This window comes from Rhamphochromis sp. 'chilingali' (genome assembly GCF_963969265.1).
Source record: "Rhamphochromis sp. 'chilingali' genome assembly, chromosome: 8".
Taxonomy (NCBI): Eukaryota; Metazoa; Chordata; class Actinopteri; order Cichliformes; family Cichlidae; genus Rhamphochromis; species Rhamphochromis sp. 'chilingali'.
In genome coordinates, this window is record NC_137935.1 from 33066821 (window position 1) to 33093275 (window position 26455).

Sequence of the window (26455 nt, forward strand, 5' to 3'; positions counted from 1 at the left end):
GGACTGCAAATTTTAATGATATTTATTTTTTCTTGTGAGCTGTGGGAGGAAACTAGAGTAAACAGAAAGAACCCACGCAGACACAGTGGGAACTATTGATATTCTAGGGCAGGGCTGTCAAACTCATTTAAATACCGGACCACATACATCCCACTTTGATCTTAAAGGACCAGTGAAGCGCTCCCTTCTGTCATTGTAAAGAAGATGAACTGTGCATTTAATGCCAGAGATATCTTTATATTAGAAAGGAAAGAGCAATTTCAACAGCATGTCTGGATTTCCATGTGATAAAGAAATAGTGCTCTAAGCATGACTTTTTGGCCTTAAATTGTAAAAAAAAAAAAAAAAAGTTCCTCTCTGTGAAAAAACATTTCTATAAATAATTTCTGTAAAATTACAGAAAGATTTTATAGGAGTTCTTCTATAAATCTTTCTGTAATTTTAAATAACTTGAACATTATTGTGATTTATCTACTACTTAATTACTTTGGTGAAGTATATTTACGATAGAGGTCTTTATCTGTTGGGAAACCTGTAAAACCTATTAATATACATGTATATTAATAGGTTTTACATTTAACTGCAGTTAAATGTAAAAACTATTAATATACATGTATTTTTTTTTCTTTTTTCTTTTTTTGTGTCCCGTTTGGATCTTTAGCCATCAGAATTGTTGTCTTAAGGCCAAGAAAGATGCCAAGCGGATTTATTTTACCAAGTGGATCATCATGGCCTTGCCATATTGGTCCATTTGATTGACCTACAAACGGGACAGACATGACTGGGGGATAGGACAGGGAGAAAGAATGAAAGAAAGAGTCCAGTAGATGGAGCCGTCGCGCTACGCTTTTGACTGACTTTACACATTTGTTAAGTTAGAGAAAGAGTGCTAAATTAAAGCCGGAAACCCAAAAGAGAACTATTTTTGTTTTGTCGTACTTCACTCTTTCATAATTTATATTCACGGTAGTTATTATCCTGCTTAAATTCGCGAATTAGAAAAAAACTGCATATCTAAAAATAAGGCACACAATTGATGCCCTCGTTCATGTGCGAAATGTGGCAGGATATTTGCCATGGTCATTTTTATTTTGAAAATTGCGACAGGAAGTCGTGCTGTACATCATCTCTGACTCGACGCCGGTCTCTTCACACTGTCCACAGTCAGTCGTATCGCGGACACAGAAGCGCTGGATTCAAGTGCTTGACCCTGTTGTCCGTGGCTCTGACAGCGTCAGTTCTTCCAGGTAAGGAAAACAAAAAATAAAATATTCATTTGCTGATGATTGTAGCTGTTCGAAAGTGTGCAACTAGTGTTTCCTTGTTCGTCTTTTTTTGGAGCGAGTCGGATTGTTGATGTGGCAACTTAATGTATTCATGCTTGGTAACACAAAGCTACGCTTTAACATAATAACTTGCCCTTTTTCCAGCGCTTTGAAGCAACAGGTATAGACGAATAAAGTGAAAGGAAGTCGAGTCACAGTAACCCTGATAACACTGGCAACAGTACTGTATTGTCCATAAAGCTGTCAGTCAGCGGGACTGCTGAGGCAACATGAAAGATTAATGAACGCCAGCTAGCTAAATGTTAGCTAACTAGTTAACTAACGCTAACAGACCCTTCTGTCCCGCATCTCTCAAGTACTTCCGTTTTTTTCTGTTAGTTAAAGCGTGACTCTAGATAACTCAATGTTATTTGACTCCTTTATTTTGGATTCTTTGAGTTCCACGTGAAAGCATTGTGCAAAGTAGCACCCCGTTAACTTAAAATAGGCCTCCCTTGTTCATTAAAAAAAAAAAAAGATAACAAGCATATGGATTAAATCAGAGGCGGAGGCAGGCATTTGATACACCCGGGGTTTAGCCCTAAAGGGTAGTATGCATGTGGGATGGGGGGGGTTAGAAATGGCTGAAAGATTTTTTTGAGTTTTGTTAAAAAAAGAATGACTTTATATAGCGAAAAATATATATCACATATGCAGGAAACCTTTAGGTGGGCTCAGCCTCTGATCATAATGCCCATGCGTAAAAGTGCCTTGCAGTAATATTAATTGAATATCCTGTTTGCAAAGGTAGTCGACCATTTTTAAATTTGCAAACCGTAATTTAGGTGGTTACACATTACAGTCTTGCCTTAAAACAGTCTCATTAGTTGAATGACCTGTTGCAGTTTTTAAGTATAATTCAGAATGAATAATCACAGATTTCAGTATAATACATTGGCTTTATGGTGGACTCTTTAGTTATTGAACCCAGGGCAAAGGATCAGCTATGTTTACCAGACACCGTTTCAGTCTCCTAACCACATGCAGTAGAGGTAGTCCACCAAATCGTCAAGAATTTAAAGCAGCATTACTCCATACTGACTGATCCATATTCATTTACAGCAAAATTCAAACTGAATAAAGGCTGCTGCTGGCCAGTGACATGTAACATCCATTTGACTTGAAGTCACCTGGAACTGTAGCTGTGCTGTAAACAAATAATGAAGCCAAGTGTGACCAGAATAAGAACAGCAATCTTCAATATGCTGAAATAATAAAGTACACAAGCTCGCTGGCTGGTAACTAGCAATAAGCCAGAGGACTGATGGCTTGGGAGGCTCATTAATATAACTCATCACTAGCTTAATATTCATTAAGCAATTTAGAGAGCAAATATGCATAAGCATATTTCCTTCGGGATTAATAAAGTATTCTGATTCTGATTCATACACTTTCTAAGTGACAATGATGCCCTGCATTTGCAAACCAATTTGCACTTTTGCTCTGTTTCAGGCAAAGTGTAAATCTGCACCACTGATTTGTGCGATGAAATTTTGTCTTTTTTTTCTGCTGCAGCAACCAAAGTCTGATTTATTAATGACAAACCAGCACTAGATGCATCATGACATCAAGAACGCTGGACAGTTAAATGTGTTTTCATTCTGTCACATCTCCAGTCGATGAGTTGAAAAATGATCACATTAGATGACGATTTCAGAAAAGTGTCTTAGTACTACATCTATGTGACAGACAAATGTGGTTGTCTGGTGTAAATTCACATCAAGCGAGTGGACGTGGTGTTTTCAGCGCCTGCACACGCTGTCCAGTTAGCCCGAACCGCTTGGAGTATTTCCAGCAGAGACAACACATCTGATGCACGCTCAAATTGATTCTCCTGAAACAGTCCGGAGCTTGTGCCAGAATGGCTCAGCTGTGCTTTCGTGAGGTGTCCATTCATCAGCATTTGTTTCATATGGGCAAATGTATTATATCAGTGAACTTCATGACATAAAGGGTTGAAAACCTTTATCTGCTGATATGTTTGAAATATTTGAAATGTTGTGAAGCACAAGGAGAAACAAGTTTATTGCATGAAACTTTCAGGGGTGTCAGGCAAAGGTAAAGATACTGTTTGACATGGATTCCCTGGCTCTGTGTCCAGACTGCAGGGTATTGGACTTGGTCTGGATGGCTCATGGACAGGGGCGCAGCAGACCAATCACATGATCAAATGACAAGATGCTGGCTCGTAACCGCTTCCTCCTCCTGGTGGTGGTAGGTGGAGCAGCGCTGGCCATCCTCAGCCTGAGCCTCCAGTTCTGTAAGTACGGTGTGTTTGAAGTGTGATGTCCGATCATTCATGTAATGAGTGAAGTGAGTGATTTGTTTTTTTTGGAGGGGTCGGGATCATGGACCATTTATTTTATTTTTTATTTTGAACTCTTGTTGCTATTAAAGAAACACTGAGGTATAAACTAGTGTGTTTTTTCTGCTATTTCCTCTTAAGTTGCTTCTGTTATTTTTTTCTTCTGCTTGTGGTTTTGTCTTCACACATGCATATCCTGTCATTGCTGTCCCATTCAGGAGACCCCATTTGTATCTAAACAAAGCAGAATCCCCCATTGACTGTCTATTAATAACCAGCAGCACCAGTGGCCCTCTGTCGATACTCTGTCGCCCTCACATCTGCTGTGGAATGTCTAGGTGAACTCAATTGTGTCTTTTCTCAATCAAGTCATTGTTCAGCATCCCCTTCAGGTATTGTCTAGATAGCATATCCCGGCCGGCCGCAGTGAATGCAAGGAAACCACCGCTCTGTAAAAGGAGACAAGCTTGCCCCGCTCTGGATGTGATTTGCAAGTCGTGCTGGTGAGAAAGGGAATATTGCTGCTTGATGAAGCAGATGGGGTGTGGTGAACAAATTGCAAAGCTGTTTTGCGCTGGCTTCATGAATGCCCCCGAAGCAGCACAAGTGTTAATAGCGACCGCAAGCTTGTGTCTGGACGAGCGTATAGGATTAGACTGCCATAAATCACACTCACAGGATTATGCTGGTATTTTGGACTTTAAAATCTCCTGAGCTGTCCTTCATCAGCTGTTTTAACATTTTGTCCTCGTATAAAAAAAAAAAAAAAGTCAAGTGTAAGATCGGGTGCTGAAATGACTGCATTTACTGCTCCTTTATTATTCCTCATATTTTGCCTTGAATGACACAAATTTGGAGTTTAATCTTTTGGAAAATAATGCAAGAGCAAGCTGGCTGTGACTCTTGCTCATCTAGTTATTGCACTTTGGGACCTTAAATCCAGACTGTTTTTCTCTGGCTCTCTCCCCTTCTCGCACATAATAAGAAGTGGTTGAGCATGTTGGAGGAAGCTGCTGTGTAAGTTAATATTAGTGCCATGCTATCAGTCTCATGCTTGTCTCCTAGACTGCAATTTTCTTGTTTGTAAAAGTGCCAGATACCCCTCTATAACTCAGTGTATTTAAAAATGTTATAAAGTGGAGATGGACTAATATATCAGCCAATATCAGCTTTGTTGACTGTGTGTTAGCAAATGATATGACATTTAGTGTTTAGCTGAATATTTTTATAATAAGATAAGATAAGACTTTATTGATCCCACAACGGGGAAATTTTTGCATCACCCCAGCTCAGGTACAGATATATGAAGGAAATACAAAAATACAATTAAGTACAATCAATGAAAAAAAGTAAGATAATACACTATATACAATGGTAGCATACACAGTATGTGATTATGGATATAGTTGGAAATATGGAAGACATAAACTATATAGCTTGGAAGGTCATGGAAGGTCCATTATGCATGAAGTGGTGACCGTGGATGTTCACAGTGTCCAGTGACTTATGACATCGTGATTGAGGAGTTATAGAGTCTAACTGCTGTTGGGATGAATGATCTGTGAAAGCACTCCTTCCTGCAGCGAGGGTGTTTCAGTCTCTGACTAAAGGAGCTGCTCAGCCCACTCACATACTCATGCAGTGGGTGATGTGGGTTGTTCATGATGGATGTCAGCTTTACTAACATCCTCCCCTCACCAACCACCTCCACAGACTCCAGGGGACATCCCAGCACAGAGCTAGACCTCCGCACCAGTTTGTCAATCCTGCTCCTGTCCCTGTCCGTGCATCCACTCCCCCAGCAGGCCACTGCATAGAAAAGGGCAGATGCTACCACAGTGTCATAGAATGTCCTTAACAGAGTCCTGCAGACTCCGAAGGACCTCAGTCTCCTCAGCAGGTGGAGTCGACTCTGGCCCTTCTTATACAGGACGTCTGTATTTGTAGTCCAGTCCAGTTTATTGTTGAGGTGAACACCCAGGTGCTTATAAGAGTCCACTATCTCAATGTCTTTCCCTTGGATGTTCACCGGTGTTGTAGGGGGTGACTTCCTCCTGAAGTCTATGATCCTTTGTCTTGCCGGTGTTGATTTGGGTCATTTCATTTTGGTCATAATGGTCATTTCATTTTGTTTTCCCACAAAAAACAGTAGAAAACAAAAATAAACAAGCAAAAAGACACTTTTTTTTTCTTTTTAAAGGTACAGTGAATAATTTGCTGAGGTTCTTTGATAGACAAAAAGAATGTTGTAAGTATAAATATACATTGATTAATGTGTCTTCCAACAAACTGATGCATTCTTATTAACTTAGAATTATTCTATTGAAAATATATAGGAGCGGTCACCAGTTTGTGGAAACCACCATGTTGCTCGACCATCTGGAATACAGTAACTCAGTTGGATATCAAAGTTCCCCCTAATCTGGTTTTATTTATGTAGTTAGAGACCGGGCACATGCATAATACGCCTTTTAATTAATTCAAAGGTTTAATATTTGTACATGTATAATTTTCTCATCATGTCTTTCTCCATGTCCTCATCATCTGCCGCCTCCACTGCTTTCTCTCCTTCCTCATGTCCAATTCATCCTCTCCACCTCAAGCTTCATGTCTTGAACTGAACTCAGAACTCTTAACACATGAAAACATGCATCAACATGCTTGCTTATTTTGTCATAATTACATACGGTCAGCAGATTAGACATGTGGCCCTCCTGTCTCCGGACGCCTGACAACAAGCCAGCTAAACAACAATAACAACTGCTTATAGGCTAACATGACGCCAGCTAATATTAGGCTTGAGTGTCCTAAAATCACACGTATCTTCTGATAAACAGTTTGACCACATTCTCACATCGTATGATACTTTATGCACCAAGTGTAACTAAGGTTTTACACAGTGTACATTTAATATTGGGATCAGCCCAGAATTTCACATTCATGGCATCCTCATCACTTGATATCGTCCTTTTCATTAACAGTATTAAATTCTCTGGTTTCTTAGCAAAGAGAGAGTTCTTGTGGCTTATCAGGACTTGTATTTCAGTGTGGGATTGGAGATTTGACCCACAATTCAGTCAGTCAATGCAGGCAATTCCTACACCCAGCTACATTGATCTAATAATGTTCAGCCCAACGTTACCCCCCTACTGGTGCAGAACAGCTGGCCAGAAGCAGTGCAGAGGTAAATCGACATTCGTCCTGGACAACACTTGGCACACATGAGTATCAGGTCTCTGCTTTTTGATACATTCTTGCTACCTTCAAAGATCTGAACATGAAGGAATACAAACATGGACTCACTGGAGGAGTCTCACTGAAGGTCAAGTCAGCAACTTAAATCCACAAGCTCCTCAGATAGCTAACTAGAACTATTAAGATCAATCAGCAGTCTAAAGTATGTCAGGCTAACTGGTTTACCAGCATATCCATGGCTTAGTCTTATAGCAGTCAAATGAATGGTTGAATTTGTAAACTATACAGTGCTATGGTGCTTGTGCAGATGTGCCAGATTACCGGGAAAGAACAAAGCATGCCATGGAGACCAGAGGAAAGACAACCACCAAGACAAAGATAGACAAAGCACAAATTACAGCAGCGTTGTAGTTGGGAGGAGTGCAGCAAAACACAGTCTGGAAAAAAAGACCTGTAGTTAAGCTCACAAGTAGCAATCCTCCCAAGACCACTGTTTATGTTTAAAACTGCCCTCACAAACCTTTTTTTGATCAGTAATACTGCTGAAGAAAAGCTGCTGTCATCATTTATTCATCACAAATAGAAAAAGAATTGAGCCATTATCCAGAAAAAGCATGGTACGAAAGCATGAGGGATTTTCTCCTCATGTTTAATAGATGGTCAGCTTCTGTTTTTGTTCCACTTTTCTGCTATTGCTCGGTTCATCTGCTCCAGTGCTGCTCTTCCTTCTTACCCCCAGCCTGCTTTTAAGAAAAAGCCCATCCTTATTTTTATTGTTGTTTGTTGATCATTACGGTGAGAGACAGAGTCACTGAGGATTATTGATAGCGGAGTAAATGAGCCTGTCTGGCTCCAGACTACCTCAAATTAAAAAAACCAATACATGCTTTAGAGCTCGGCAGGCAAAGGTAGGGGAAGGGACTGACAGGGAACTCCCAGAGGACGGTGATGACAGTGTTCTGGGGCACTCCAGAGAACTCAGAGTAATCTATTTTGAGATGTAAGCAGCGAAAGTAAAGGTGATGCAGAACTTTGTGAGAGTCAAGCACTTCTAGAGTGTCAGATTCTGTGAGAGAGGACTGCCATGGGAGGATATAAAAGAAGAAGAAAGGCAGGTTGTCTGTGAGGTTTACACAACGATAAAAGAAAGTCCCATAAGTATACCCTTCAAACAAAGTGCTGTTTGGACGGATCAAAAAAGACTGAAAGCTTCTTTTCAGTGTTTTAACAGGCATGGGCATCACTTGACTTTTTTTTTTTTTTTACTTTGGAAATGATAATCTACCAATGAGTGTCCTTAAGTGTTTAATAGGCATACCTCCAAGCACATGTCAAATTCCTCTCTCCACATTTCTCACATTCCTTCCCTTGCAGTCACTACCAGCGACAGTGATGGTGTCTGAGCAAAATCTGGATATGCTTTTGAGCTACCAGTACATGCAGTTAAAATGCTATGGAAAAAAAAATCTTGTGGAAGGGATTGTACTCAACGGCCCACTTGGCTTTCTGAACATTTCTGAACAGCTGATTCTACTCTATAATTTCTGTGGCCATTGAAGTTCCACTTAAGAAACCACGCCTTCATCCAGCGTCTATAATTAAAGCATTGTCTATCTTTTTGTTCTTTTTATATTTATTCTCCAAATAATTATTTTCCAGCCATTATTAGCCCAAATGTGCAACAAGAATCGTGTCATTTCAGTCCATTTCCAGAGTTGCTGGAGCAGAGCTCACCAAAGCGGAAAACCGTGAACTATGACTCCATCGTTCATGAGTCTTAGTGTGGTTTTCAACACCATCAATCTTGGTATCCTCTTAGCTGGAAACCATCTGGAATGTATGTGGTCTGGCTCTCGTTTAGAAATGTTAGAACTGCTAGTCTACATCTTTATTATTTAAGGTTAAATATGGTGAGGCTCAAGGCTCTGTTCGTGGTCTTCTGTTTTTCTTGCACTATATAAAAGCGTTGCCCTTTTGCTATGGTAACCTGCTGATCATCATTCCCTTCCCTGAAAAGGAAAACAGAACAAATAGAGTGGAAGTCATGGCTGTATGAATACAGTTGCATTACTTTTGTGGTGTAAGAAAAGCTGTGCAAACAAGTAAAAGTCTTTCTTCTGCTGGAAATCATAATTGAAATGCAACCCCCCCCCCCCCCCCCCCCCCCCCAAAAAAAAACAAAAAACAAAACAAACATCAGTAATGGAGTCAGTAATTGTACATTACTAACAGCAGCATCTGTAAAGCTGGCACTTTTATTAGTAGACCAAAGACAGCTGTTAGCAACATTGTCATTTTTATTATCATGTAAAGAAGCTGCCCATAGTTTCTCTTCACCTGCTATTTTTGCACACATTTTATGAATGAAGCCTGTATAGCGATACCATCTCTGTGATATCACATTCACGTTACACTATGACTGAACACAATGCAGCTAAAGTCTCGGACCATATCATTTGCATCCACATGATGATATCTTACAGTACGGGCATCTCTGAAGACACACATTCCACACTTTTCTTCTACTTATTCTAGACACAGTTCTGTTATTGGTTTACAATAAGTGACGCCCTACAGAGCTGAAAAATGAAGCTAACGCAGAAGAAAAAATAAAAGCAAGTTAACAGACTGGTATATGAAACATTTTAGCCTCTTTGAATAGTTTTCCCTTTTATAACAGCTTGTTCACCTGCCCTTTATATTCATTATTGTCAATTGGTTATAGGCTTTCAACATGTATTCTAAAGAAGTCATCGGACATGACCACAAGGTGCGTAACTGAACGTATCTATAGACGTCTGGGGGCATATAGACGCTGACTTTTTATGCCAAAGTACAAAAATTGTTACAGCAAAAGTCACTCTATCTTAGAGTGTATCCTACCCGAGTGTCCAAAACTCCCAGCATTGGTAGACCGTGGACAGAGTAGGCATCATCCCTCTGTAGCAGGAATGTCAAACTGCTTTTACGTTACCCACTTTAATCTTAAGTGGGTCAGCCCAGTGAAACTTCCCTTTCTGTCATTCTACAGAGGTTTCTCTGCAATTTAATCCTAGTGATGTGTTAATATAACATAGTAGTATATACGTGTTATAAAATATAGTCTGAAAAAACAGGAACTTTTATGTCATTTAATTGTTTATTAATTACTTTGGTGTAGTATGGTCATCTGAGCCTCCTTCACATTTTTCAAAGCAGTCCAGTCTTGTCAGGCCAATTCTGGCCCCCAGGCCTTACGTTTGACTCCCCTCTTCTATAGGCTGTTAAATACCCCAATTCTTTCATCTTTGGGCTGAAGGAAGAACAACACTCGGTGTCTAAATACTCAATCAACAATCTCTTTATTCCATACAACACTTTGAGCATAAAGCGTCCGAACAGGAGGGTCCGCCAGATCTTGAAATGTCTGACAGTTTCTCACATTCTTATAGCTTCAGCCTCCCTCCAAAGTCATAAAACCTAAACATCCACATTCTTTCTCTCTCAGTGAGCCTAAGTTATGACCATGGCTTCCTGTGTAGTATGTTCTGTTCTTTTCTAATCAGACAAATAAGGCCATTATTCTCTGAAAACAGTATTTCTTATAAATCAGCAGTGTAATGCATCATAAAACAATGCAATTCATTCACAATAAATCAGCAGTCTAACGTAATACAAATCGGTCTAATAAATCTAATAGTTGTCACCTTCTTCTAAGTCAAGAGTTAAATGCAACGTAAAACTACATAACGATTTCACAATCTTTAATTAGGGGTATAATGTGGCATAAGATAATATAATAATCTCACAAGGCTCAACTGAGACTAGCCTTTACTGATAGTAAGAGCCCATCAAATACAGGTGTTGCTCTTAAAAAACATTCATTACATTGGGTGGATAGAAAATACGGATGTGGTGTTTGTGAGTGTTTGCTGTGGGGCTGTTTAGTCGCTTGAAGTAAAACAGGCTGATGTATTTTGATGAGATTGGATTTCAGAGTAAGAGTCAGTTGCTGCAAATGCATGACAAACAACATTTAGACGGGTATTGAAAATATGACTTTAGAGAAGATGTTCAGCCTTTCCTGCCAACATTTCGATGCTATTACTCATCCTCAACAAAACAGCTCAAAATACTGCAGAGCACGATACGAATAGACCTAGTGTAGTATAGATATGCATTAAAGACAAATTGTGGTGCGGCCTACATTTTTAATGCAAAGCTATTCAACTGTCAAGCATACTAAATTAAATGGCTTCACTAATTATTAAAGTGGCCTGTTGTAGACTAACTGTCTGCACTGTTCAGACATATTAGCTGGAATATAGATTGAGAATATTCCCTCACTCTATCCATCAGCTTTCTCTAGTGCTTACTTTATGCCAGGATGTATGAGCTGAAATGCATCCCAGCATGCATTTTGCCAAATGCAGGCTTCTGGAACGGTGCCAGTCTGTCATAGGCGTAACACACTGACAGACTACCACGCTTTACATTACCTGTGTGTTTCATATGGTTTATGACCTGTGGGGCTTTTTGCCCATGTGGTGTTGTTTGTTTGGCCCAGCGTTAACACACTTAGTCAAGCAAGGAAGAGTAAAAATTGCCACAGGTGCTGCAGTTATTGTCCTGTGAAGTCAAAGTAGTCCAATCTCAGTGAGTAGTATAGATTACATGTGAGTTTTATCATAAATTGTAAATACAGAAAAATCAGTCTTGTGCATGCATAGCCTAATTTTTTTTCTGGTAAATCTTTTAACCATACAGATTCATTTAGAGCTTTTGAACTGTGACGGTCATGCAAATCATCAGTGTGGTTCAGTTGCTAGGACATGGCAGCTGTGCATGGCATGATAATGGCATAACCTAAGTACAAAACTAAGCTGATTAGGTTGTTGGTATTGATGTTTAATATAGATGCTGTAGACATGGACATGCATTTTGTCCTGCAGCCCTGAACTCTTTCTAGGACTTAGATGACAGAGCTGGATGTAAGAGATCAAATGAGGTATCCTGATGATTTTGATAATTGGCCTTGGGGTCTTGCATCCCCAAGGCCAGCTAAACCAGACCGTAGGTGGAGTAGAAACCCAACACTCATATTTGCATTTAACGATGATTTAGCATTTCCATGTTTTCTGTTTGTTTTCTCCAGATGGTTCAGTTTCCACTAACATTTATATAATAATTCTAACCAAAGAGCTGCTTTGCCACCCTAATGACAAAATAAATCCGACCAGATACCGGGTATTAAAAGACTCAGATCTATATCGGGGGCAATCAGGAGCTTATGGGTGCTTTTGCTGTAACACTGACCATTAGTGATTAATGAAATGCGAACCACGAGGATGTTAATCTGTTTCGTCCCTGTGGATTGTTTGTAAAGCCCCATAGCGCTGCCTCCTCCAGCTGTGAATGATTTCATTCTTGATGAGCTTTTCTGTCACGAGTTGTTCCATTCACGTTCACTAGACATAAGGTGAGGATGCAACAAGTCCTGGCTGCCTCCAGCTGCTCATTATGTCTGTACTATGAGTCAATATTTGCTCCATCTTTTCCACTGGGCTTTGGTTACAGCAGTGCTGACAGTACAGTGTGCTCTCAAATTGGGTACTATAAGTGGGCACCCACCTTCTTGATTTGAGGCCAAGCCACATTCTCTGAGTATCTTTATACTTCCATAATCACAGCGGTGCTCTACTTGACACAGATGTGTTTGTGTGCGTTTCTGAGGCAGAGCCGCCTGTTTGCCTTGAGGTAAAAATCAGGCTGCGTGTTTATAATGATGGCCTCACACATACTCAGAGGTGGGAGAATTAACAGGGCAGACTGTTTAGCTTTGAGTTTGTGAGTCAGGATGCGTGTATGTTTGCATGCTGTCACCTTTGCTGAAAACACTCAGGTAGCCCTCTTCTCAGGTCTGACGGAGGTGGAAGGATACTTGGAAGGCATGTTAATCGAGCCACATTTAGCATGTCTGCATGAATTTGTTGTGTCCCGTGTGCGTAATGCTCTGTTTGCCGTTTCTGTGTATGCACGTGACAGTGTCGGGCAGGGAGTAACAAAAGCCCCATTGTGGAGGCAACTGTGACTGAACTGGCCTCCAAACGTTTGGTTTTTCCAGGCAGACTGTGTGTGTGTGTGTGTGTGTGTGTGTGTTGCTGGGAGGTGGTGGTGGTGGGGGGTAGCAGTGTATGGGGCACAGTGAGTGGAGGAGGACAAGTTATGGTAATGAATGAGCTCCAGTGTGTGCAGTCAGACCTCGAGCTACTGAACGGTCGTCAAAATGCTCTCCACTCGTGTCGCTGAGCTTGTCGTTTTTCTCATTTGTGGTGAGTTTATGTCCAAATTCAAAACTTTTCATGAAGACTTTCATTTTTTATTTACCAAGACAAAGACATCAGGCTTTGTCTTGGTAAATAACTGTTCTTAGATGTTCTTGCTTGTTCTATGTTCTAAAAGTCTACCAGCTTTTCTAGTATTTGTGTACTACAATTCTTAGACGAGGATTATCATGACAAACCTGTTAAGAAGCATTGACAAACACCTGTGACAGGTTGTGCTTTACGTACATCAGCTGCACAGATTGTGTGTGATAATATTGTTGTGCTGCTGAGGGAGATGTGAGATATGGCTCCATTCAGCTACTTTTACTAAAAGCAGAGCTGTTTGTCTCACTTTTTAAATATTTATTGAGTGAACTATTGTGTTTTCCTTTTGATAATATTTACTTCTAAACCTAACTGAGTGGAAAACTCATAATGCACATGCACCAAAGTAAAACAGAAAAAAAGGGATTTAAAAGATACTGATGTTGCGAGTCAGTTTGTTCTAAAACCAAGGATCCTAAAAGCAAAAGCTCATGCGCTTTAAAAACAGCAGCCAAAGCTCACATTTGAATAGCTGGAAGCAGCAACAGTCTGGGTCTTTCCAATTGATAAATGCCTTTAAAGGATTATTTAAATCGGGTTAAGGTAATAGGCAAGATTTAATTTTGCACATATGCACAATGGTTACATTGATGGGCCATGAGGATATTTAATGTCCTTTCAGAGCGGGACATTAGAAAGTATGGAGTCTTTCACAGACAGCTCACAATGCATGTGACAGTTAAACAAATGGAAAACACGATCCTTGGAGCAAAACTGCAAGGCAGTTCATTTGTGTAGTACATTTCAATAAAGTGGAAATTCAGAGGGCTTTCTCAGGGTTTAAAGGCATTATGGTAAAATATAAAGCAGGCATAAGGCAATCTGAAGTTACTGTATAAAAAAGGTGTAAATACTAGTGTGAAGTACAAACAGAAGTAAATATTTGAGCAAACTGTACGGTCTTGATGAGCCCCGCTGGAGACACGGCGCTGTGTAACATTATTTACACTCTGTTGTTGTTTTCAGTCATTTCACTCTGAGAAATGAAAACTCATTAGGTCTTTTATGATGAGGCAGACAGTGGGCCTCTCTTTTTCTTCTCTGCAGCAGGATGTAATGTTTACACAGTTGACTTGCCAGCCTGGAGAGTGTGTGTGTGTGTGTGTGTGTGTGTGGGTTCAGCCTCTTTTTCTTCAGGGTTGGATCCATTTAAATGATCCTTCCAGTTCCCACTGCCGCTCCACTCTCTTTGGACCATTTCTCCTCGGGTTCACAGGTCAGCCAGTGCCTAGGCAACACTGTGGTGGCAGTGAGGGGGTTTTAGGATACAGAGCTGTTGACATGGAGATGAACTGAGATGGAAATGGTTTTCTCAGATGTCTGTGTCTTGCTACTCCATTATTTTGTGGTTTTACTTTTCTCCTCTATTTACCATTAGATGAAAACCTTTTGAAACTCGTGCTGCCAGGTTTTAGACTCCATCTTATTATTATTACTATTATAAGAAGGTACCATGATGGCACCATGTTCAGCACTATATATTTCCCTGTCAGCTGGCAGGACCAGGTTACTGTTGTGAGCATAATTGATATCATAAAGTTGGCTTTACAACATCCTGCAGGGACCCACGTAAGCTACTGCCAAAAATAGAATCCAGTTTTATGGAAAACACTTTAAATGTTGTACACAGATTAATGAAATAGTAAAGTCCCATGTTGATCCCTGGGCAGAAGACAAAACAGTACTATTTAGAGTTCTAAGCCAGTGAAGCTGCTCACTATGATGCTTTAGATTGATGTTTTTCAGTTTTCCTAATTCTTTCATTTCTCTTTCTACCTTTACTTTTAACTTAAAAAACACATATATACTGTATTTCTACCTGTTCTCATGCCACTTTGTTTCTCCACAGTGAACCTGATCCCCACCACACCGATAGTGGAGGAGCGCCCTTTCCATGCTGCGGATGGAGGTATCGGGGTGGCTGTGGGGAAGAGCAGAAAGCGAGTGTTCCCACAGCCTCACACCCAGGAGCCCAACCCCATATTTGAGGCTTATGGGTACTGCAACATTCCCAACCGCACTGAACAGGCCTGGGAGGGTGAGACCTGCACAGTGACACAAAATCTGATTTAAGCAAAATCTGAAAAAAACCTTAATGCTGTGTGTGATTGTGAGTTTGGTTATGTGAGAGACATATTGTTGAGGCCGGCTCTCTCTTTGCACGAGTCAGAAGCAGATTTGATGGACAGCACAAAAAATGCTTAATTTAGTAATAATGTCAGCTTTAGTGTGTCAGGGCACGAGGGATGTGTTAATTTTGGAGACGTCACTTCTCCTGGACTGCATCATCTGTAATGCTGCAGCTCCATCTCACTACAGTACAGCTCTGTTTCTAGCCTGAGGCAATTATACAAATATTCTGCACTGCTTGAGATGAGTTACACAAGCAACCACTAATTCACTGCATGGTAGTTTCTCTCACCGGAGGAAAATAAATCACGTTCATCATTTAGATTTATTAGACCACCTGTCATAAGAACAAGAAATAATAAATAGTCATATATTTTTTTAGACAGTTTCAGACACTGGACAATAAATCACTAAATACTGATTTTCCTGTTTGGCTATGCAAGTAAATAAGTGTCATTTTGCATCTTAATCAAAAATTAATGTTCTTTTTTATATTTTTCTTTTTTCCACACATACTTGTGGATCAACCATTACGGAAACATAAAAAGTATTTTTGCTACTTATACTTGTGTTGATTTATAGCATCTGTGGCATAAAGCTAGATTTGACAGACACTGTGCATCCAAAGTTATTGACATGCGCAGTGGTGTTTTTTTTGTTTTAAGGTGGTGAAATGTTCCCAAGGACACACACTCATTTCCCTGCATCTCCTATCTTCTGATTTGACTTTTAAATAACTCACTTACACTCACAGTCATACACTCACAGACAGTGCTCCAATTTCTTTGATGTGTCTCATGTTGCTGCCAACTCCAGCCTTAGTTGATGCCCCGAGCAGAGCACTTTTGCTTCAAATTGTCTCAAATCTTGTGATATTTTTTGTATAGTGCACTATATGCTAACTATCTCTGCCTTCCATTTGGTACTAGGTTAAAACAGTGAATTTATGAGAACTTTAAAACTGAAAATATTTCTCCCTTGTGTGTCAGAATGAGTACATGTTGGACTATGTAACAAAAACAACAGTGATAGTTGGGGAAACAGCTCTGTGGAGATTGCCAGAAACTCTACGGGAGATAATTCGATGTACTTGTCGCTAAGAGTCACACTTTGTAAAGTGATTGAATTGTTGATAGAAAGAAATGAACATACCTGCTCTAATTTCTTATCATCATATTCCTGCTACATCCTAATCTAACCACAGTCTTGATGCTTGGATAAGTAATCTGATATCTGCTAACAAAAGGGAGAATAATGGCGAATAATGGTGCCTTTTTCCACCGCATGCATTGGAAAATTGCTGAAGATGGTCTCCTCTGACAGGTCACAGTCCTGCTGACTACAAGCTGCTGTCTGTCCATGTGATGATTCGCCATGGTGATCGCTATCCGCTTTATTCCATTCCCAGGACCAAGCGACCCGCCATTGACTGCACCCTGTCCACTAGCAGGTACACTCACGTTTCCCATTAGATGAACAAATACAACCTGCAGCATTTTTTATTAATCACATTCTTATTCTAACATGATGCTACAATAAACCTCAAGAAATGTTTTCTGGACTGATCTAAAAGTGTAGCGGAAGCTGATTAGTGTGGTGTTTTACTCTTTTAACAGACGGGCAAGAGCATGAGTGGCATAACTAAAGTGTTACAGTGGTTTCTACAGTGTGAAAATGAAGGCTTTGTGCCCACTGTTTTAATTAAACCAGATTGGAGAATAGTGCTTCCTTAGCAGTAATCTCCCAGCTATGAACTCTGGCCCCCTTTGTCTAATGGTTGGCAGGAAGACCTGATGGGAAGTGGGTGAGAGTGAGACACCAATTACTGAACCAGGCTTTGATATCCTCCTACAAAAACTGCTGGCTAGATAACAGCTGTCAGAAAATGAGCTCAATGAGAAAGCAGCTTTAGATTTTTTTTTTTGTGTGATGTTCAAGAGCCTCACAGCAATTAATTTGCATCACAGTTGGTAAATCAGGACCTGTATAAGCATTAAACATATGAATACCCCAGACAGTCGCTTGGTTTTCCAGCGATTGCAGGCGGCAGGACAGAAACTCCCTATAGAAATGCGTGGAAGCACACACACACGCACACACACACACACACACACACACACGCAGAAATTAATATTGTTATCTTCCTTTATTCATTATGCTCCATTCTCCAGACTTTACAGTGCGTCTGCTCTTCCCGGCTCTGCAGCTCAGTCAAGAGGGGGCTAGACAAGGCTTCCTGATAGGAAGTTATTAAAAGCCAGCTTGCCCCTGTGCTTGAGCTTCAGAAGAGGTCTGCTTCTGTGTGGTTGTGTTCACTTCAGTTATTGCAAATGCACGTTGCTATGGCAGTTTTTCTTGTTATTCGGTCAGATGGGTTTTGTGCACTCACACTCTGTGGGATTTTGGACCATATGGTCAATAAATTCTCTGTAACCGGTCGTGTGTTTGGGCTGTGTACCTGGCTTCAGATTCAGTCACTTCTTAACTTAATTCTGCACCAAGCTTTAAAGCAGCAACATCAGCTCTGCACATCTGGACAGTGCAGGCCACATGCCAATCTCTCAGGCTGAAACAAAGGGTTGCATTTCAGATTAGTTAGTTGCAGCTGATATGCAATGAACATTTGATTATTAAATATAAAGCGTCGCTCTGGTTTAGGCGGTTTATGATCAAGTACCTGCAGGAATAGAATAGAATAGAATAGAATAGAATGCCTTTATTGTGACTATACGGTTGTACAATGAGATACAGAATAACAGCGTTCCCATCAGGCGGAGTGGCAATTTGTTTTTAGTGCTTATTACTGAATATTGACTTTCAAAGATTTTTGTTTTGTCTTTAATAAAGTAGTTCTCTACTTGGATTGTATTTTTACCACATAAATTCATTCACAAAGATATGTAGATCCACATATATGAGCCAATGTTTGTTATTTGATTATATATTTGTGTCTAAAGTGAAATTTAAAATGAGTAAAGAAGAGATGGAGGAAACACCTTCCACCAGGTTATTGGAGTTTGTTCTTCAGAGGCAGGACTTCCCTGTTGGCAACTCTACAAAATCAACAACCAGCTGATCTAAGCAGAGTCGGGCAGAGCATAAACAGTAATCCATGACTAGTTGTGACAGAAAAGTAAAAATATATTTAAAAAGCACTGTCACATCATCTTAGTAATATGGCCATGCCCATAGCAAAGCTAGCATATAGCAGCAGATTTTGGATTTGATGCGTTGTCTTGTTGTTTGGTGTTGAACTGCCTTCACTGTGGAAGAATTTAGTGTTATTTGTATTCAAGACTCAACTTGCTAAATATCTCAAGTTGCACCACTACCCTAACTTCCGTTCATTGTTAGTCCAACCGTCTGCAGTGGTACAGTACACAGTGACCATGGTGCTACATATGACATATAACAGACAGTCAACACAGGACTATATAAAGTGCAATGTTCAAAAATTGCAAAAAAAACCCCAAAGATGGTGCAACACCAGACAGAACAGAGCGATACAGACACAAGACAGTGCAGTCACAACAGTGTAATTAGAAATGTGCAAAAGACTGCGTATTGTGTAAAAAGTCTCAATACTCAGTCTTGTACTATAATACTACTACCAACACAGAAGTGTCCCATTATCTTCGTGTTTATCGGTCTGAGAGCATCCCCACTCTTCTTGTTTTGCTGCTGACCAACTGGTCCTGACTAATCCTGACTCTTCCCGTCTCATTACATCACGTCACATTCTCCCTGCTGGCTGCAGTGCTGTGCGTTTTGCTGTTTTGAGGCCCTCTGTATCATTCAGATACACCCCTCTGAGTGGATCTCTCTTGATTTTTCTCCACCTCCACCGTCTTGGATTGCAGATGGTTAGTCCTTCTGATCTTGTGAGCTGCTGTGAGCTGCACGACCACTCTAAGCAGGAGGACGACTGGTTCTTTGCTACGGAATCATCAAAGCTACTTTGCAAATACATATTCACAGAGGAGCAACTAAAAAGCAGAAAAAGCTTCATGCACACATGTATACATACCAGCAGACTGAGATAGAAGCTCTTTAAATGTAAAGTTATGTACAGAGAAGCCTGCACAAAACTGCCTGGTTCTTATCTTCGCCCAGTGTGATATAGCAGCCAGTGACAACACTTTACAGGCCCAGGAACAACTTCTTATGGATGCAGTGCTTCTCTCTTATGTTCATAATTCCACGGTGCCGCTCAGGCTGCCCAGGAACACCACAAAATATGATAAAGTCCAGCATGTGAAACCTGATAAGCTGAGAATGGACAGGTTTCCTAACCATGCTGAGTTTGCTGATAACAACCCTTTGATTGAGAGTGGGCATTATTTAAAAGGTCTAGACACTAAAATGCTACAATAATATGAGTTTCCTCAGTTTTATTTATGCAGGATTAGTTTGTGGGGAAATAGCTCGTTCTGTGCAAAGTTCAGCATTATAAGGGGCATTTTAATGCTTATATATATTTAGCTGAACCATCAACTTGCTCTTCTGTCGCCACACATTTTGCATCTCCCCGTTAATATTCTGTGTAAACACTCACCTCTTTTCATTTTTGGCTGTAACTAAATGACCATCATGACAGTGTGTTTCATTTTTGATGGCCATGTTTTCAGTGTCAGTCCTCAGTCTATTTAGTCCCAACTGAAATATCTCATCTGTTAAAGATTTATGAATAAATACTCCATCCATCCATTTGCTTATCCTTTTCAGGGTCGCGGGGTGCGCTGGAGCCTATCCCAGCTGTCTTAGGGCCAGAGGCGGGGTACAGGTTGCCAGTCTGTCGCAGGGCTAACACGTAGACACAGAAAACCATTCGCACTCATAGTCACGCTAACATTTTCTCACGTTTACAACGTGGTTTAAATTAAAACCACGTTGTAAACATGACATTTTTATGGCTGAATTTTGGCATTTTTAACCTAAGAGGTCATGGGGATGATCCACTTGTGAAGCAAACTTCAGCTTTGTTTCAAGGGGGGTTGGACACTTCCTTGTTGGCTTCGGTCCCAAACATTGCTGCTTGCTTGGTCACCACTTCAAAATTCTTTTCAGGTGTAGATCTCAGAAAGATTCATAACCTAGCTGAAATGCATTTGTCTTGCTTTGGTGAGTCTGTTGTATGTCTTGGTTTATTCTGGTAATAACATAGGTAGTTCTGTTTTTATTTAGACCAGCATGTAATTACAGGGATCTCAACTAGCATATGCCCTGGGCAGGATCCTTACAGAGAGCTCAGCAGTGTGTGTCCTTGTGTGTGTGCGCCTCTGTGTGTGTGCGCCTCTGTGTGTGTACCCTGGCACCAGCTTGTCGACCCACTGTCTCCGTCTGTGGTTAACTGAGCTCTTTCATCGGGGAACATCTCTTCTCTTCTTCTTCTGCTTTTTCTTCTTCTACCAATGCAGTCTTTGTCCAGGTTTTTGTCTCCCTGAACCAGTCATCCGATTTGCTTTCATCCCAGCTTTGACCACACCATCTCATTCCCTTTTTTATTTACCCCACCCCCTCCACTCATGCTACCTCTTCTTTCCTCATCTCTCCATCCCTTCCTCCCGCCACACTAATCTTTCCCCCCATCCCATTCAGTGATAATAATCCCTGCTTAATGTAATTGGGCTGTGTAATCTTTGGTTAGCAACAATCAGCCTAATAGACAGCCTGGCTGGCTCTTTGTCTGCACTAGTGTCCCCATCCGCTGACATCCAGTCTCCCAGTGTAGCCAATTAAAATGTGAATTGTCTCAAACTCCCTAAAGCAAAGTCATCAGTTGATGGCACCGAACTGGAGCACTTGTGGGCACTGAATAGCACATATTCAGTGTCGTTTAAGGGAGTATTAACTTGTGATAATGCAGAGAAAGGTTTGGTTAAATGGTGACAACAGCTGCTGATGCAGCATGATAGGAAAAGGCAATAATGATTAAAAAACTAAGAGTTTAGTGCTGTGAAGCCTTTGTTTTGGCATAAAAAGCACAAACTACCCATTGTCATCATGCAATTGTCCTTTGTAATGTAGCTGCTAGCTGTAGAGCTGCGTCACAACAATCACAGGCATGATTTAAGGGTAATGACGGCTCTGTGTGCGTGTTGTTTTTTTGTTTTTTTCTAAAACGGCTCATTCCCGAACCAGTATGTAATCACTATGGAAACTGTGTATGTGCGCATGACCCGTTTTAATCTGAGTGAGCTGAACTGCAGCTCCCTCAGATTTGTTATATTGAACTGTAATCTTCAATCATCTCTAATCTACTACAACTTGGATTGCTCCTCTCGCTGCCCTCATCCCTACGTGTTTGTGCGTGCTTGTATGCGTGCTCGAGTGGGTGTTAGGCTTTGTGCGTGTGTACATGTGTGCATTTCTCCCAAGGCAACAAATTCTTTCATCTTTTTATATCTCCATTTCCCGTATTGCCTCCCACACATATTGAACAGTGCTGCTGCTGCAGAGCAGTGTTGTGCTGGAGAGACACCTGGTGGTGAATGTGGGGAGTGGCACCACATGCTGCGACTGATGATTATTTTCATTACAGGTTATCTTATCAGCTTTGTTAAGATTTCTAAGATGGCAAATGACAATTTCATAATTTTTTCATACCCCAGTGTGATGTTATAAGATTATGTAAATTGTATAATACAAAAACATCCTCACATTTTGGAAGCGCGCTGTACATTTTATTTATTTATTTATTTTTTAAATATAATGCAAACATAATACTGGCAAGGCAGTGAGAAGGGCCTGGTTTGAATCCACCATCCTTTCTGTGTGGAGTTTGCATTTGTTCCCCGTTTCTGAGTGGGCTCTCTCCGGGTACTCTAGGTTCCTAACATGCAGTTAGTGGGGTTAGGTGTGAATGTGAGTGTGAATGGTTGTCTGTCTCTCTGTTGGCCCTGTGTGGGAGTCTGTCCATGGTGTGGATCTGACTTGAATAAGTGTAAGAGGATGGATAATACTAGCAGGCTTCATAAAAATTACTGCAAAGCCTCAATACATAGACTTAAGTGATGCATTGGCTTGCTGTTTTAGCTTTACTGCACACCAAGAAGGTCCATGGTCTGAATTCACTGGCCCTCTGGGACCATCTGTGTGGAGTCTGCATGTTCTCCTTATGGCAGCTTTGGTTCTCTCCGGTCCACAGGGAGACTCCCACAGTCCAAAGACGCGTTAGGTTAACTGGTGATTCTAAATTAGCCGTAGATGTGTGTTGGTCCTGTGGTAGACTGGCAACCTGTCCAGAGTGTACTTAACTTTTTGTCCCATGACACCTGAGGGAGACCCTGTGACTGTGAATTTGATAAGGAGAACAATGATGGATGTTTCAGCTTTACGAGTGTTTCATGTTTTGAGGGGGAAAAAGCATTATTATATTAATACCTTTCTTTAGTTATTGTATTATTCCTACTAATTTATTAACCTTGAGGATTTTATAAACAATTCATTATGTAAGTCAGATTTTCCATTAAGATTTAAAAGGGAGTATTTGTATTAGTTTTTATGCATTTAAAATCTTTTTGAGTGGACAACAAACATAAGCAGGATTAAAATGAGCAAGCATCATGTTAGCAAAAAGGTTAGACACTCAGGGGTCACACAGCTGCCTGCCAATGGTTAAAGCTGAAATATGAACAGGAAGTTCTGTTGAAAGGTTAGAAGCAGTTTAGAGAGTTAATGTTTGCCTTTGCAATGCTGCGTTATATGGTGTAATGACATGAGCTAAAGGTTATTCCATGTGTGGATCTACTGGATGACTTTTTTTTTTTTAAAGCAGCTTTAGTAAGAAAACGCTGAGTAAATGTTTAAGATTGAGCACAGTTTAATTAATCTGTCCTCACAAATATTGCTGTACACATTTGCTTGGTAAGTGGAAGGTTGTTGGTTCAGTTCCAGCTGGAGACACAAATCCCCTGTGGGGCTGTGTCAGGAAGGGCATCCAAACATGCAGCACTGCCCACTGTGGCGACCCCTTGTGGCAGCAGCCGAAAGTACCTATAAACAGAACTATTTGAAACAATTAATCGCATTCAAATACTCTGTTTGTCACCCTTTACTGAACTTGATTCGGGTATTGTGTAGAGTTGCTGAGAATGAAGCTCTGCTTGGTTATTTAGATGTTACATTGAAGTCACTTATGATTGAAAATATTATGATTAGTTTGAAATATTGTAATTGGACTTTTTAAGTCATTTTAAATGATTTAAACTCATTTATCATCATTTGTCAACTGTGACACTTCTGATCAATTTAATGATGTCTTTAAGATCAAAAAGCTGATCTCCGTTCAGAAACAAAGAGCAGCTTTTAAACTGTCACGTATTTCAGCTGTGTGGGGAAACCACATCCACCTGAGCAGCAACGGAGGCTTAAGTCTGTGTTATGTGAACATGAGACCATGGATTACATCTTTAACTCCTCTTGTCTTTTCTACTAACCCTCAGGAAACCCTCCCACCCCCTGCTGGACCCCTTCATCCATCACATGGGCCTGGGGGGTCGCGGCCACTGGGAGTCACCTCTGGGCTCGGTTCCTCGTCTGCCCAGCCACAGTGCCTGTGAGATGGGAGAACTCACGCAGACAGGTGACAAGAGCAGTTGAACCGAACTCTTACAGACATTGTTATGTGTTGAGTACTCACATAATTTATTCTACATCATTCATGCCACGTTTCATTTTCCCATCGTTGTCCAGGTGTGGTGCAGCACCTTCGCAATGGGCAGCTCCTCCACCACGCCTACAAACAACACAGTCTCTTCCCTTCTGATTGGGCGCCCCGTCAGATCTGGGTGGAGACCACAGGGAAGAGTCGCACTCTTCAGAGCGGGCTGGCCTTCCTCTACGGTTTCCTTCCGGACTTTGATTGGACGAAGCTGACCGTGCGTCACCAGTGGAGCACGCTGTTCTGCAGCTCGGCCTGCGACTGCCCTGCCAGGAACAGGTACCTGGAGGAGGAGCAGAGGAGGCAGTATCAGCTCAGAGCGGCCGATACTGAACTGGAGAGAACTTACATGGATATGGCACGAACTTTGGGTCTTCCCACTCGGCAGCTCCGAGCTGCAAACCCCATAGACTCCCTGCTGTGCCACCTGTGCCATGGCCTTTCGTTCCCATGTGTTCCCATAGGGGATAGTGGCGCCGGCGGATGCCTGACTATGGAACAGTTTGCCGTGATCCGACGGCAGCAGCTGGACGATGAGGTGGACCGGAGGAGAGCGGGGCTGTACCACAAATACGCCATCCTGGCGATGTATCCCTACCTCAACCGAACCGCCGCCAAGATGGAGCGGATCGCTAAGAGCATCGAGGCTGGTCGTGAGCCTCGTTCCGGGGGCGAGGAGGTCTTCACTCTCTCTTCAGCCCATGATGTCACAGTGGCTCCATTGCTAAGTGCCCTGGGTCTCGAAGAAGCCCGGTTCCCAAGGTTTGCAGCAAGAATTGTCTTTGAACTGTGGAAAAGTCCCTCGATGATACAAGGCCAAGTAAAAAAGAGAGGTGGAAAAGGTGAGAAGTCAAAGGCCAAATACGGCGAAACATTCATCCGGGTGCTGTACAACGGCGAGGACGTGACATTTCACACCTCCTTCTGTCGCCCACACGACCGCCACGTCAGCCAGCCTCTCTGCCCTCTGAAAAATTTCCTGTCTTTTGTTAGGAGAGACATGTTCAGCGTTGTCAATGCCACCTCCTACAAGGAGGCCTGCTACAGGCGCCCTGGTTGACAGACTGAGAGGAGGGCGACTGAGTAAAGCTTGATGGCAGATGGTTGTACTTTCATTTAGAATGTTTTTGAAGACGGTGTACTCTTACTCTGCTCGTAGTGTCTCCACATTTTATAACATAGTCCTTTTACATTTCTGAGCATGAAGTGTGACACAATCACACACAACATGACCTTCACTTTATAACCTTTCTACAAGCGTACGATCATTTTATAAAGATCTGTTCTCGACTCTATCTGTACAACACAAACAATTCAAGGGAAGTTGAACAGCACTCAGCCACTTTATTCCAACATTCCATGACAACTTGAAACTGCAACATTTCATTATTTCCAAATGCCTGTAAGAAAGAGGAATATTGAAGCTGGAAATACTATGATGGGAATATTTTGTGTATAATAATGTATTTCAATCAAAACTTTGGGCCAGTTTGAGCTGTAGAACTCAAGATGACCAAGTTTTGTTTTAACATTTAATCTTTGCAGCAGGCTTTGTTTTTAGCAGTAACATTCTCACACGTTGCCGTGTGTCTTTTTATTCTTGGCTTCATTCAAATTGTTTGCGATACTCTAATAGTGACAGTTTGGTGCTATTAGTAATCACGCCCCTCTTCTCATTTTGGTCTTTCTACTGAGTCTAATAAACGTTTTTCCGAACAGACGTACGTTACTGTAAAACAGTAAAATAAATGCCGTCATGTTTTAATGCTCTGTTCTTAGTGTTTTTTTTTTTTTCAGCTATGACCCATTTGGTTTGGATTTTAAATACTGAATAAACAAATAAAAGCTGTTTCTAATCTTACTTTGTCTTACTGGTGATTTTTTGTAAAGCGATGATATAAAATCATTGCATCTAAAATGTACCCAGTTATATTAAAAGTCGTTAAAAACATTTCTGCAAGAATATCAACAGATGTCGTTTCATACACCTGTTTTGTCACCCTTGTAAAAATGTCTTGCTTTAGATGTTAGCTGATCCTTCTACCACCATCTTCCATTTCAACTCACTCTTTTTAAAAAAAAAAAATACTGTCTCTGATTTTGACTAAGCCATTTCAACACCCTGGATTTCCACTTCTCGGCCCATTACTTGGTGGATTTTCTGTTGTTTAGGATCATTATTCTGTTGAAATGGCTCCCTCAGGTCCAACTTTCTGACTGATAACTTGAATTATCTTCAAGCATATGCTTCAAGCTGCCAAATGTGTCCTGTGTTAATGAAGCCAAACGGCTCTTTGTTTCATCTGTGAGAGTAGATCCTCCCAAAAGGCAAATTGTTGCTTTAAAGTCTTTATGGAGCATGAATGTGTGTGGATGGCACACAGTTCACAAAGCTCAAACCTCTTTCTTTCTACACGTTTAGATAAAG

The 26455-nt window shown here is 41.0% G+C and overlaps 1 protein-coding gene across 1 annotated transcript; it reads left to right on the top strand.

The window, feature by feature from the left end:
• The first annotated feature begins 1140 nt into the window (after positions 1-1140).
• pxylp1 (2-phosphoxylose phosphatase 1) lies at positions 1141-25888 on the top strand. The gene is made up of 6 exons (XM_080888353.1): positions 1141-1247; positions 3427-3585; positions 15085-15273; positions 16689-16815; positions 23810-23949; positions 24060-25888. The coding sequence occupies exons 2-6, from the start codon at positions 3504-3506 to the stop codon at positions 25085-25087; spliced, it is 1566 nt and encodes a 521-aa protein (XP_080744479.1). The 5' UTR covers positions 1141-1247; positions 3427-3503; the 3' UTR covers positions 25088-25888.
• Positions 25889-26455: the final 567 nt, after the last annotated feature.